This window comes from Protopterus annectens, chromosome 4.part0 (assembly GCF_019279795.1).
Source record: "Protopterus annectens isolate FY-2018-M chromosome 4.part0, PAN1.0, whole genome shotgun sequence".
Classification (NCBI taxonomy): Eukaryota; Metazoa; Chordata; order Ceratodontiformes; family Protopteridae; genus Protopterus; species Protopterus annectens.
This window is the reverse complement of record NC_056733.1, coordinates 1,149,299,413-1,149,313,539: the sequence shown is the minus strand read 5'-3', so window position 1 is coordinate 1,149,313,539 and position 14,127 is coordinate 1,149,299,413. Positions and strand designations below refer to the sequence as shown.

At 43.9% G+C, this 14,127-nt stretch overlaps 1 protein-coding gene across 1 annotated transcript in view; it reads right to left on the bottom strand.

Moving 5' to 3' along the window:
* CREBRF (CREB3 regulatory factor) overlaps positions 1-14,127 on the bottom strand; it is a 504,903-nt gene that overhangs the window by 163,748 nt on the left and 327,028 nt on the right. Inside the window, exon 6 of the mRNA XM_044069872.1 lies at positions 545-734. Within this exon, the coding sequence (XP_043925807.1) occupies positions 545-734 (190 nt within the window). The remainder of the gene's footprint in view (positions 1-544; positions 735-14,127) is intronic.

The following is a 14,127-nucleotide window of genomic DNA, read 5'->3' as shown; positions in this document are numbered from 1 at the left end:
TACATCATCAGATACACTTTACATATAGAAAATTCCAAAGAAGCCAGTTTCACATCAGGTCAGCTCAATAAACTGGCAGGAGTCCACGGAGTTCAAGAAAGACCTAAACAATGAAGTCGAAGCTGCTTTCTACAGGGGTATTGACCTGATTTGCATAAAGGTGTGACAACCAAAGGACCACATTCCAAAAATAAAACAGTTAACTTTTGAAGAATTCTAATGAATTTCTCCTTTAATGTTGAAAATGTAGATGTTGTTAATTCTGTTTAAGCTGTCCTGTGCAAGTGGTTAAGAAATGGATGGAAACATTTAGCTCCACCAACTCTAAGCACTGGAACCAAACAGATGCAGAGCTTATGAGTGCTGGAAAAAAAAACTGCTAAGCTGTCCTATGGCTAGAGGCAGAGCCATATAATGTTCAGCAACAGAAGTCTGAAGGGTAAGATTTTGAATACAGTACATATGCATGCAATAACTCTTTCTACCCCTTCTCTATTTCCTCTCTCTCTGTGTCTTTATCAACTTATATGTAATAAGTCAGTACCTGGAAGCAAGCTTGTTCTTTTCTTTTCTTGACCTTGGTCTTGCTGTTATTGGCAGCTCACTGACTGGTTTTAGATCACTAATGACTTTGTTCAGCTTCCTTAGTTCATTGCCAATCTGGAAAAGCTTCCTGGGGTTTGGAGTGAGATCTTCCACATCAGTTCTTCGAGACTTCTTTGCAGCAGATCTTCCTGTAACAAAGGGAGGAAAAGTTGGCAAATATGAACAACAAAAAGTAAGCATACAAAATCAGTAGCTATTCTCAAAACACGTAACCTGACGGAATTATTTTAAAATGTAATCAACCAAATGTCCCTGTTTTGACTAGCAATCAAAATTCACAGTAGTTCACACAAGAAATGAGTGGTCTCAGGACCACCCCCTGTAAAGTCTTTACCGATGACAACAGAAAAGGGAGTCCAGCCACCAACTGTAGCACAATAAATGAGCAAGGGTTTGGCAAGGCTGAAGAAAAGTATGCAAGCTTCAGTACAAAATAACACAATAATGAAAGAAATGTACTTGCTTTAATGATAAGACCTGCAGAGCAGGCCCACCCTCTCTACCATAAGAGCGTTAATGCTGCAGTGTTACAACTACTTGCCACAAACTTTTCCAAGCTGCTTATATTCTCACCCTTCACCCTTAGGTATCATGGATACCCTTGTCTCCTTAGACCTTCAACAGAAACAATGATGGGTGTTAAAGAAGGGATACTCTAAACCAGCTATGCCAAATGTCAGGATGGACGAAGGGTAGGTTATGGAAGGATGCCATTACATCTCTAACCGATCTATTATTATGGTTAAGTGCAAAACCTTTGCACCTGTAACATGTTTCCTCACAAATCCTTCTGGACAGGCAGCCCTATGGGAACATCCCTCAGATTACAGTAGTCTTTAACGAAGACCTGGACCTGGGCAGAACATCCAGTTTATAAATTTTTCCTAAACACTCTCTCAAGACTTAAGTAGATGCTGCGTGTATCAGCCAAAGATTCATCTCAGAAAGAAAAAAAACTGCAGAAATTGCTACTGCTCTACTAAAATGAGCTTTGAGTACCAAGTGAAAAGGCCTTCCATATTAGGCATGACAACTGAATGCAGCCAGATAACCACATTGTCAAAGTTGACACACCTTCTAACCTAACCTGGCTTTAGTAAAAGAGATGAAAGTTAAGTCATTATTGTGAATGTCTTTAATGCTGTCAACAGAAAACCAAAGCCATCAGATACCCATGTAAAAGGAACAATTGCTCTCCATGGTTACACTCCTGGAAGGAAGACAGACACCATGGTACAGACATGTGTCCGTGATCATCTTTTGCATTAAAAAATGTTACCTCTAAGTGAAACTGTCTGTATAAGAAAAAAAAATACAGGTGGTTTAACACAAAGAGGAAACACTTGGAAATTTATTTAGTAGATGTGACTGTTTTCCTAGTACAGGAATTTCAGGTCCACTGAAGAGGTTAGTTCAGAAGTATAGTAGCTTTCTTTAAAAGGAGATGCAAATCTAAAGGACGTACCAGGTACTGTATGTGAAGTCTAAGGAGGAATCGCTTTAAAAAGCTTTCACTTCAAGGCTGATGCTAGGGAAGACTAGACTAGACCAGAGTAGAAGTTCAAAATGGCTGCAAGACAGACTCTGATAACAGTAGACAAACCCAGAATCAAAGAACTTAGAAGGATAGCCCAAACTAAATTAACATGAGCAGTAGCGTGATCTAAGCACTTATTTTACAAACAGAGAAAGCACATTTACACCATCTCAGTATTTCTTCAGTATGTAAGTTTCTCACAAAGAGGAGAGGACTAGTATCACACTAAAGGGAAATGGGGGAGGGGATTACTGGTGATCAGGCTAAGATGGAGTTTTAGTCAATATCAGGTAAGGTATGCCAGTGGGATGAGACAGAACAGCCTTACTGCGGCAGACAGGAAGGCTTGAGATAACAGCTGAGAGGTTGTCATATCTATAGAGGGAAAGTGATGGCTATGAGAAGGACTTTGTCCTTGCAGAAAGTCCAGCTGGTACCATTTGTGTAACATGGCATCCATGAGGTGACCTCATGGAGGGGGAACAAAAAAGTTGCTGCACTTCACATTTGTTGAAGATGTGCAAAGGATGCAACGCTGCTTGTTTTCTAAATGGAGGACTGAGCCAAAAAATGTCTAAGGGACCACTTATGAGGCATACTCCTGTTGAAATACGATTACGCACCAGGAAATGCAAAGATTGGAAAGGCCCACTGCCACCCACTAATGACCTCCCAGCATAAGTGGCAAGATTAAGAGCCTCTCTGCTTGATATACCATACAACCACCACGGTGTCCGAGTGTATGGTAATTACTCCCAGAAAAACAGCCACAATAAAAACTGCTCACATCTCCAAGATACTGATGTAGAAGTTGTACTCAAATGACAAGGTAACCTGGACTCTCTCTCTCTATTGAAGCATCTCCTCCACCCCAGAGCACACATTCATGATAGTCAATGCCTAGTAATAGGTAAATGGAAGAAGTTTCGGCAGGTCATGCGCAGGAAATCGTCACCACTAAAGGTCGTACTTGTATTTGGAAATCTTACCTTGATGGGATATGACACACAAATGGTGGGATGACAACCAAACCATCCAATGCAGGACTCAAGCAGCCATGCATGAGGTACCACTAACTATGGCTGCTACCATGAAGCCTATTAATTTACAGGCACCTCTGCTGAGAGCTGTGAACCCTCAAATCCCACATACTGCTATCTGAATGGCAGATAACCTCTCCAGGGGAAAGCATGTGTAGCAATGAAATGTGTCTAAGTCAGAAAATGAAATTACTATAACTGACTTCTGCAGAGTTGCTCTTCTTCAGAGAATGGAACAGTATGAGCATACATTCCCTGAAGAGGGTTAAAGCCTGAACTGATGGAGCATCAAGCTATGTAAGGGAAGACATTTGTTCCCTGAAGATACTAATGAGCTCTATGGACATGCATTTTCAGGATCAGCATGGGGCCTAAGGTGAAAATAAATGAGAAAAGTGAACTTGGTAATAACTGAATCCTAACCAGAGGTTTAAGTACATCCTGGACTCCTTGGCAAGTTTTAAATGTAGACAAGCACCTTGGAGGTTTAAACAACATTCCCAGTCACCTTAGGAGAAGCACTGATAGCTTGCTGCATAATGACTGTCCGAAAAATATTCATTTTTATATTTGTCTAATGCTTATTAGAAGCTAAAAGGGTTAACACATTTTCATTCTATTTTATGTACAAGCTTAATTCTGTATGAAATTATAAGATGATTTTTCAAATCACAGTATGCTTTCTGAAACTGCAAGATGCACCCTGACCTAGCATTTGCTAGCACAGCAAAATTCATGTTTATGCCTTTTGGAAATGTACTGAGAAGCAGGTGATTATCTGCTAGGTCAGGAAAATGTATGAATAGTGTGCAGCATGCCATGTTTGTAACAAGCATCATGCACAGGGGGCACTGAAGCTTAAGCAAGGGAGTTTCCCTACACCACCGTATCCATTCCATACTATCTGTATGGATTTTATAGAACTAAACAAATGTGAAAATAAAAAGTACTGTCTTGTCATTATAGATATGTTTTCCAAATGGGTGGAAGCTTTTCCGACTAAAAATCCAGATGCAGCTACTGTTGCAAAAGTCCTCGTTAAAGAAATTATTCCTAGATTTGGCATACCGGAAAAGATTTACCGTGACAATGGCACACACTTTGTAAATCAAACCATACAACTGAGACGTTATTTCGGGATTTCTCTGAAAAACCATTGTGCATACCACCCCCAATCTGCAGGATTAGTAGAGAGGCATAATGGAGTTCTGAAAAATAAGCTTAGGAAATTGATTAGTGAGACACAAAAGAATTGGGTGCACTGTCCGCCTCTGGCACTGTTGAGTATGAGAACTGTTCCAAATGTAAAAGGGTTAACTCCTTTTGAAATACTGTTTGGGGGGACATATTATACACCTCAGTGGAAACCTCTCATGCCTGCAGACCAGGAGGCTGACAATTCACTTGCAGAGTAAAACTTCTGCAGTTAAATTCTGTTTCAGATAAAGAACAAACCAGACCATCGGAAGCAGCAGTAGTCCCAGGCACGTGGGTCTGGGTGAAGGTCGTGAAGAAAAGAAATTGGAGTTCTCCAAAGTGGGAAGGACCGTACTAAGTGCTACTGTCAACACCCACTGCAGTCAAGATCGCAGAGAGAGCGTCCTGGATTCATCTGACGCACTGTAAATTGGTTAAGAACTTTGAACTGGACAAAAACCTTGTTACTGTTATACCACGAGAGCAAAATGACCAGGTATAGAGTAAACAGGGATGCAGAACAACCTCAGAAAAATTGCATGATCATCCTGTTAGCTATACTGATAACAATGATCTTTTTGCTGTGGCCTTTCCTTTTTCCAGCCACACGAGTTGAACTGAACAAACGTGATGCATTACTCATAGACTGGCATCCAAATTTTAACACTTACCAAGCAATTAAATATGTGTATGCTGAGACTTTTAATGTTTCGAACTGCTGGATTTGCACAGCCATACCAACAGCATACGGGGGATTATTAATGACTGCTGTCCCCCTAGGGGTCAATGAGACCTGGGAAAAATAGAAGTTATGTTCTTACCATAACGTTCCATGTTAGTTGTCTTCTTCTCGCCTTCTTCTTGCTGGATGGGTTCGGAGCCGACCTTGGCTCCGACTCGGCCACTCTAAAAGCTCGAGAGTTGGTTCCACCGGCTCGAGGCTCCCCTTATATCCCACAATGCTAGGCGAGAGTTACCTCAGATCTCGTTTGTAAGCTAACCCAGCTTATATCAATAACAGTATAACTGTAAACAGAATCCACCTCTAACAGCAGGAAGAAAAGGGGTGACCTACATCCTGAAACAAGAAATATGCATAATAGCATATGACTAAGAAAGAGGTGGTAGAAAGAGAGGTCACGATCACAACTCCTCTAGGTCTGTCCAGGCCAGGGGAAGGAGGGTGGGGAAGAAGAAGGCGAGAAGAAGACAACTAACATGGAACGCTATGGTAAGAACATAACTTCTATATGTTAAGTTGTCTATCTCGCCTTCATTCTTGCTGGATGGGACCGTCCCTAGCACCTTGTCCCGGTGGCCTAACGGAACAGACTCCTGAGAACAGTGGAACCAAAATTAGCTCTATGCCTAGAAGCTAAATCCAACTTATAATGGGAAATAAAAGTGTGAGGAGTAGCCCAAGTAGCCGCTGCACAAATGGTGTCAATAGGCAGTCTGTCTTGGAAGGCTAGAGAAGTAGCCAAAGCTCTGGTGGAATGGGCTTTAGGTTTATTAGGCAGTTTTGGTGTCTAATCTCATAAACAAGGGTAATCAGAGATGTTAGCCATCTGGATAATGATACCTTTGAAACTGGAAGTCCCTTTCTGCTTTCCGCATAGGAGACAAACAGCTGATCAGATTTTCTGAATTGTTTCGTCCTGTCCAAGTAGTACCTTAATTGACGATGAACATCCAGGCAGTGTAATTTTTGTTCAGACCTATTTGAATACTCTGGGAAAAAAACAGGGAGGTCAATGCATTGGTTTAGATTTGATGTTGAAACCACCTTAGGCAAAAAGGACGGGTTAGTTCGTAAGGAAACTCTGTCCTTATGGAACAAGAGATAAGGAGAACGACAACTGAGTGCTTGAAGTTCTGAAATTCTTCTAGCTGATGTGATAGCCACCAGAAAGAGAGTTTTCCATGATAATAATTTCAAGGAACATGAAGCTGCAGGTTCGAAAGGGGAAAGAATCAAAGAAGCAAGAACTAAATTTAGGTCCCAAGGAGAAGGAGGATTTCTTATAGGAGGTCTGAGAAGAAAAACTCCTTTCAAAAGGCTTTGCAAAGTTTGTGGGACATTAGGGCAGATTCAGAAATGCCCACATGAAAATTAGAAATAGCTGCCAATTGAACCTTAAGAGTAGATGGAGATGAACCTGCATGGAAGAGTTCAGCTAGAAAATCAAGGACTAGTTGGATGGAAGCGGTGAAAGGATCTATGTCCTTTCCTTGTGCCCAGTATGAGAAGCGTTTCCACTTACTCAAATAAATCTTTCGAGTGGAAGATTTATGGGAAGCTATCAATATATCTCTAACCGAGTGAGATAATTGAGGAAGCCTGGCTACGGTTGGAACTGGAGGAACCAAGCAGTGAGGTTCAGAGAGGGGAGGGAGCGATGAAACTGACCCGATTGGTGGATCAAAAGATCTGGAACTAGGTCCAGACTCCACGGTCGCTCCAAGAGAAAACGATGTAGAAAGGGGAAACACACTTGTCGAGGCCAGTAAGGAGCAATGAGGATCAATGAGGCCTTCTGAGCGATAGCTTTCTGTATTACTTGAGAGATCAGAGGAAAGGAGGAAATGCATACAGAAGTGCCCGGGGCCAAACTTGGACTAGAGCGTCCCTGCTGGGTTGGCCTGGTAAAGGGAATAGAGTGAAGTATTCTCTGCACTTGCTGTTTTGGGGAGTAGCAAAAAGATCGCAGCAAGGCTGACCCCACTTGAGAAATATCTCTCACTACAGAGTCTTTCAGAGACCACTCGTGAGGCATGAGTATAGCTCTGCTCAACTTGTCCGCAATGTGATTGGACTTCCCGGGATGTGCGTTGCTATCAGAAAACGCTGAGAAGAAATCGCCCATTGCCACAGTCTGAGTGCTTCTCGACACAGGGGTATGACCTGGTTCCGCCTTGTTTGTTGATGTACCACACTACAGACATATTGTCTGTCTGGATTGCAATCGTTCCCAAGGGAAGAGAGTCTTGAAGGGCTTGCAACGCTAAAAGCACTGCTCTCATCTCCAGAACATTTATGTGCAAGTGGCATTCGTTTGGTTGCCATGTGCCCTGGACTGTCCTGCCCTGATAATGCCCCCCCCCCCCCGATCTGCGAGGCATCCGTTGCCAGACTAGCCACCGGAGGAGGTGGAACAAATGGTCTTCCTGACCGGAGCTGGGGGGAAGACACCCACCACATGAGATGCTTTTGCACGCCATGTGATCATAATGGTGTGAGACATTGGAAGTTCCTGGTATGACCATTGAGAAAAAGCATCCACTGAAGGATCCGCATGTGGTATCTGGCCAATGGGAGGAGAGGTATGGCCGCTGCCATGATTCCCAACACCTTTAGAACTAACCTGGCTTTGGCTCTGTTGTTGTTGAGAAGAAGTGACACTAATTTGTGAATGTCTGATATCCTTTGGTTCGTTAGCGTTGCAGACATGTTTATAGTATCTAAATTTAGCCTATGTAGGTAATAGTACGACAAGGCGACAAAACAGACTTTTCGCAATTTATTGAAATACCCAGTTTTTGACAAACGCGAAAAGTATAATCTCTGGCAATCAAAAGGAGATGCTTGGTGGGAGCTGTGAGAAGCCAGTCGTCCAAATATGGAAACACCTGGAATCCTTGTCGTCTCAGGTGAGAAGCTACCACTGCCATGCATTTGGTAAACACCGGGGGCAGTGGTGAGACCAAAGGGCAGGGCCCTGAACTGAAAATGACTGGTTCCCAGCCTGAAGCGGAGGAATCTTCTGGAGCGTCTGTTCATTTTTATGTGATAGTACGCATCGAAGGTCTATAGAGCACATCCAGTTTCCTTTGCCCAAAGGGGAAGAATGGATTGCAGTGTGACCATCCGAAATCTTGTTTTCTTGACTGATTTGTTCAAGACACTGAGATCCAAAATCGGTCTCCAGTCCCCTGTTTTCTTTGGAACTAAAAAGAACCTTGAGTAGATTCCGGATCCTTGTTGGTCTGCTGGCACTAACTGAATTGCTCTTTTTGTAAGCAGTTTTGAAATTTCCAAAGCTGCTATATCCCTTTGAGGGGTGGAACATCTGGAAGGGATTTTTTTGACTGATTTGGAAAACGAAGAAAGGGGATAGAATAGCCTTTGGAAATGATGGACTGTACCCATTTGTCTTGAGTCAGGGTTAGCCAGGCTTCTGGGTACAGTGACAATCTTCCCCCGACTGCCTCCGAAGATGGGCAGTCGGGCAACACCTCAGGGATGCTGAAAGGGCTTGTCAGGAAAAGCTTCCCGATTGCCCTGGTTCTGCGGACCCCCCCTGCCCCTAGGGCGACGTCTACCATTGTTATTCCCACCTCTGCCTTTGGTAGGAAAACGACTCTGTGCGTCAGGCGAAGTCCCTTGAGATTGTTTACGGAACCACATTTTCCCACCCTTCTGGCCTTTGGGGTAAGGCCTAGAAGGAGTAGAAAAACGGACTCTGACGGCAGAAAGGGTCTTGCCATCAGTCTCGCACCTAGTCAGGGTTTCTTTCACTTGAGGACCAAAGAGAGATGATCCATCAAAAGGGGAGTTCGTGAAAGACGTCTTGAAAGGTTCCGCAAAGTTGCATAGCCGCATCCAGGCGTGCCTACGTAAGGCTACCCCTGTCCCTGCGGCTCTGCTCGCTCCATCGGCCGCATAAGAGAGGAGGCGCATGGAGGAGTTGGATATGGAATTAAGGGTAGCCAGCTGCGTGTTCATTTTCTCTTGGAAACCCGCAGCTGTAGGGTCCTTTAACATTTCACTCGCTTCCTTGATCAAGTCCCTTTGAAGACAAGTGAAATGGCACAGGTAATTCAGCGAACGCATGGTAAATGTCGCTGAGGAGAACATCCGCTTCCCGTACCTATCCATGGACCTAGATTCCTTGTTAGGTGGATGGACAGGCACTGAAGGATCAGCCAGTTCCTTCTTTGTGGCGGCAGCTACCACCATAGCATCCACAGAAACTCCTTTTGATAAAAATTGCTTGTCTGATGGAGCTGTGATGAATTTGGAGGGTCTCCTGGGAGTGGGGTCCACTGAATCAGGAGCCGTCCATGCCTTCTTAGCAACCACCTGCATGAGGGGGTCGAAGGGGGACACCCAGGAGGTGGAAGGACGAGAGCCAAATGCCTCAAGATACACAGATTAGTCCTCCGAAGGGTTGAGGGCTGGCCAATTTCCCTCTGTTTCAGGATCTCCAGAATGTCTGCAAATGAGACATCTTCAGAAGGGGAACGGGGAACCCTCAGAATCATCCAGATCTGTGTCCGGCGTGATAGACTCAGGTGAGTCAATGTGCTTCCTCTTGCACTTCCTCTTCCGAGGACGCTCTTCTGCCAAATCAGGAGAGGCCTCGGAAGAGGATGAAATCCCGAAAGGGGGCTCCTGAGGAGCTGGCTCTCTGCGGTCCGGGATGAGGGAGTGAGTCGACTTACCCTGAGGCAGCATAGAAGGAGGGGCTGGCGGAGCCGACTGTCGAGTAGAGCCAGGCTGTAACACACCCCGCATGACCTCGAATGCACCCCGTCAGGCAGAGCCAGAGGTCCCGCTCCGAGGAGCTAAGGACCCCTCGGCACCGACAGTGATGGCTCCGAGGTCGATGTCGGAGCCGAACTCACCAGCGCCGAAGCACCGAGGGAGAGGGGGGTCGGACAAGGGTCCGATGCCACTCACCCCCTCGGAGCCGACGAGGGAGGTCCGGCGCCGAGATTCCTCCAAGGAAGAAAACGGAGCCGATGACGGAGCCGAAGACAATTGTCTCGGCTCCGAAGTGACTACAGTCTCGGTTCCGACACGACCCGGCTCCGAACTCAAGAGAGTCGAAGGAGGAAAGAGTTGATGGACCGGGGCAGGCACCGACTGATGAGTCGGGCTCTGAAGCATCTGGGCTAGTGCCTCGGACTTAAGTAGTCGACTCACCACCCTCTGAAGGTCATGATCGGAAAGCCTCGATGACCTAGAGGAATGAGACCTTTGGCTCCATTCAGACAGCAGGGGAGATCCTGGAGCCGAATGAACGGAGCCAAGAGAAGGTGACCTAGACCTCTTTCTGGTTGTCGGCTCCGAAGATCTTGTCGGAGCCGACACGGTTACCTCGATAACCTCGGCTCCGGCCGGAGCAGGGAAGCCACAGAAACTGTGGACTGAGTCTTATCGGCTCCAGCCGGAGCCGATAAAGGCAAAGGTTGAACAACCTGAGGTCTCGGCTCAGAAGCCGGAGCCGAAGACCTCGATGCCTTAGAGGGCTTCCCTGTTGAAACTGACAGGGAATCCTCTGGCTTCAACAAGCCTCTCAGAATCAACTTGTTTTTTCTCTCCTGCAGGACCCTGGGGCTGAAGCCATGGCACACAGCACAGGAGTCCTGCAGGTGCAAAGGCCCCAGACAATAGACACAAAGTGTGAGCGTCTGTCAGAGACATTTTCTGACAGCACGCATCACACTTCTTGAATCCAGAGACCTTTGCTTCTTTTGACATTTCCTAACTGACAGGTGTACACTAACACACACCCAAACACACAGTTATACCCTGTCAGTAAAAATTAGTAATACTAAAAACAATAACAATTTTAGTAAAAATACTAATAATTAAGTACAAAAATTAAAGTAAACTACACAAACACTCCTTAGGGAAGGGAAGGCCAAAGGCCCAAGGGAAGAACCAACGGTTCTTTTAGTAAGAAAAACGGGAAAATTTAGGGTCGGGGATAAGGATCTATGTTCTACACTAATTTAGGAAGAATTAAAGTTAAAAGGGGAAAAAAAGAGTAACTTTTTGAAGAAAAAGCTAACACTCACCAGGAACCGGTAGAAGCAACCAACCTCGAAGCTGTAGCGGCAAACGAGATCTGAGGTAACTCTCGCCTAGCATTGTGGGATATAAGGGGAGCCTCGAGCCGGTGGAACCAACTCTCGAGCTTTTAGAGTGGCCGAGTCGGAGCCGAGGTCGGCTCCGAACCCATCCAGCAAGAATGAAGGCGAGATAGACAACTTAACATCTTGATTTTTGATACCACACCTGTGAAATCACAAGACAAAATAGCATTGTACCTACCTGTTACACAAAAAGGAATTGTATGTTTTTATAAAAATAACACTATTCAGGTGGGTTGGAGCAATTGCAATGTGACTGTTTCTTATAAATGTTATATTAAGGCTAATAAGGCAGAAATTATCTGTGATGCAAACTATGACTCATATCTTGAGAGAATGAAAAAGACGGTTAGTGAAATACAGCATAATCCTGTTCTTTTGAAGCAACTTTCTATTATTGACAAGAAAATGTTTCATGCAGGGCAAGCATATATCAATACTAAAGTAGAGAATTGTTATTTTGCTTGTGGGGAAAAAGGCATACAAATGGCTAACTGAGAATTGGTCCGGCAGTTGTTTTTTGGGTTACCTGGTTCCGGCCATATGACACACTGCAGCTTTGCCTCAAGGGAAAATTCGAAACGTCAGAGAGGTCAGCAGTAAACCTAGAAGTCCAATCAAGAGACCCGAGAATCCAGTGGGACGAATCGAAGCAGGGTGGAGAAACCATAACTCCATGAAAAACAAAGATAAACTGACACATATGGACTTGAGTGACACTATTACATCATGGGCAGGCATAGCCCCTGCATATAGCGCAGTGAAATCGATTTGGGAGCTGAGTAAACTGTCCAAACTTCTCGAAGTTATGAGCAATGCAACTTTTTCTGCTCTCAAATTGGTGACTGATGAACTAAACGCTATGAGAACTGTGGTGCTTCAAAACCACATGGTTCTTGACTTCATCCTAGCGGCAAGAGGTGGTACGTGCGCTTTAATCAAAGAAGAATGCTGTTCATATATTCCTGACAATCAACATGAGATAAACGACCATCTTGAGGTGATCCAGCAAGTGTTGACCATGACCAAACCAGGCCCAAACCCTCTGATGGACTTTTTCCAGAATTTGTTTGGGGGGCGGGGTTCCATCCTAATGAACATCCTGATTGCCATTTGTGTGGGATTACTCCTATTAGGAGCATGCATTTGTTGTGGTATTCCCTGGGATTACTCCTATTAGGAGCATGCATTTGTTGTGGTATTCCCTGCATGAAAAAGTTAATCAAAGATTTTATAGACATATCAGTTTCTGAGACTTTGTATCAAAGTACTGAAATTGAAGAGTTGTTGAAAACTGAAATGCTTTCATAAATCTAAACTAAATGACTCTCAACTGCAAATCCGAAATGGAAAAGGTTAGGAGAAGAAGCAAACTGTTTAAGCTTTTGAAAATAGAATAAAAAGTATTAACAGGGGGGAAATGTCAGAAAAATATTCATTTTTATATATGTCTAATGCTTATTAGAAGCTAAAAGGGTTAACGCATTTTCATTCTATTTTTTGTACAAGCTTAATTCTGTATGAAATTATAAGATGATTTTTCAAACCACAGTATGCTTTCTGAAACTGCAAGGTGCACCCTGACCTAGCATTTGCTAGCACAGCAAAATTCATGTTTATGCCTTTTGGAAATGTACTGAAAAGCAGGTGATTATCTGCTAGGTCAGGAAAATGTATGAATAGTGTATGAATAGAACAATACTGTTTTCTATAAAATGATTGAATATGAACAATTAGCTCTGTTCGTGTTATGAGAATATGCACAGCTGCGGAAAAGAATTGATACATGAAGCAAAAGACTGCTTGAAGAATCTGTACTTGCTTTGTGCTTGAATTAGCTATAGTACCTTGAATGGCAACATAACATAGTGGGAAGCTGCATCTAACCGGTGGTCACAAAGGCCACATTGTTTTTCTTAGGAAGTTTTTCATAAAATTGATAGTGCAAGCAGAAAATCATAAACAAACAGCTGCTATGAAATGATGATGTTAAAACTTGTGATCTGTTACGTCAGCTTGGTAGGCACTGTCTTGTTAGAAAGTGTATAAAGATGAACTTACTTCCTGAGTCTAGTTAGACAAACTCTGTATTAGCACGTTTTTGTCTCCTTGCTGCAAGATTAAAGTGCCTTAACCTGAACCTACAGTGTATTGATCATTTTTGAAGTTTATTTTTCCTATGACAATGACCAATTAAATTTCCTTTGGAATAAAGGTGCTTTGGCCACTGAGACTGGTACAGGCCAGAGATTATCTGTCTTTTTGCAAACCAGAAAGAATCTGCAATAACATCCTAACACACTCGGGCTTGTTGGGACATCTTGAATGGCTCTTTTATAGAAAACTTTAGACCACATTCTGTGGATGGAGGATGACGCAGGGTGAGGTGAAGGACAGGGAAATGAAAGGGGTGACAAAAGAGATTAGAGACCCACTGGATATGACCATCGTTATCCCTCAGTCTTTGGTGATGTTGTGGCAGGGCAAGTGACTCCTGACTCCCTCTAGAGTGGCATATAGCTTGGCAAGATCAGACTGCTGTCCACACATATGTGGACCACAGTGTCCTTAGGAATCCTGCTGGTAAGTGTCCTGGTTATTTTATTTATTTGTTTGTTTTAACCTTAGCTGATACTATGGTTTGAAAAGTACAGTTTTGTACCTACCATAAATGTAGATGTTCGAGTGCTAATACAGCTGCAGTCATAACAGATGGGTTTTCCTGCTGTCAGGCGGGTCCTCGGTCGGCCGAATTCCAAAGTCTAGGTCCGGCATCAGATGTCGTCGCTTATTCCCTGACGTCAGTGCGACAGGGGTATAAAAGAACTAGCAGACTCCATTTTCTTCAGTTTTTCTTGCCCCAAA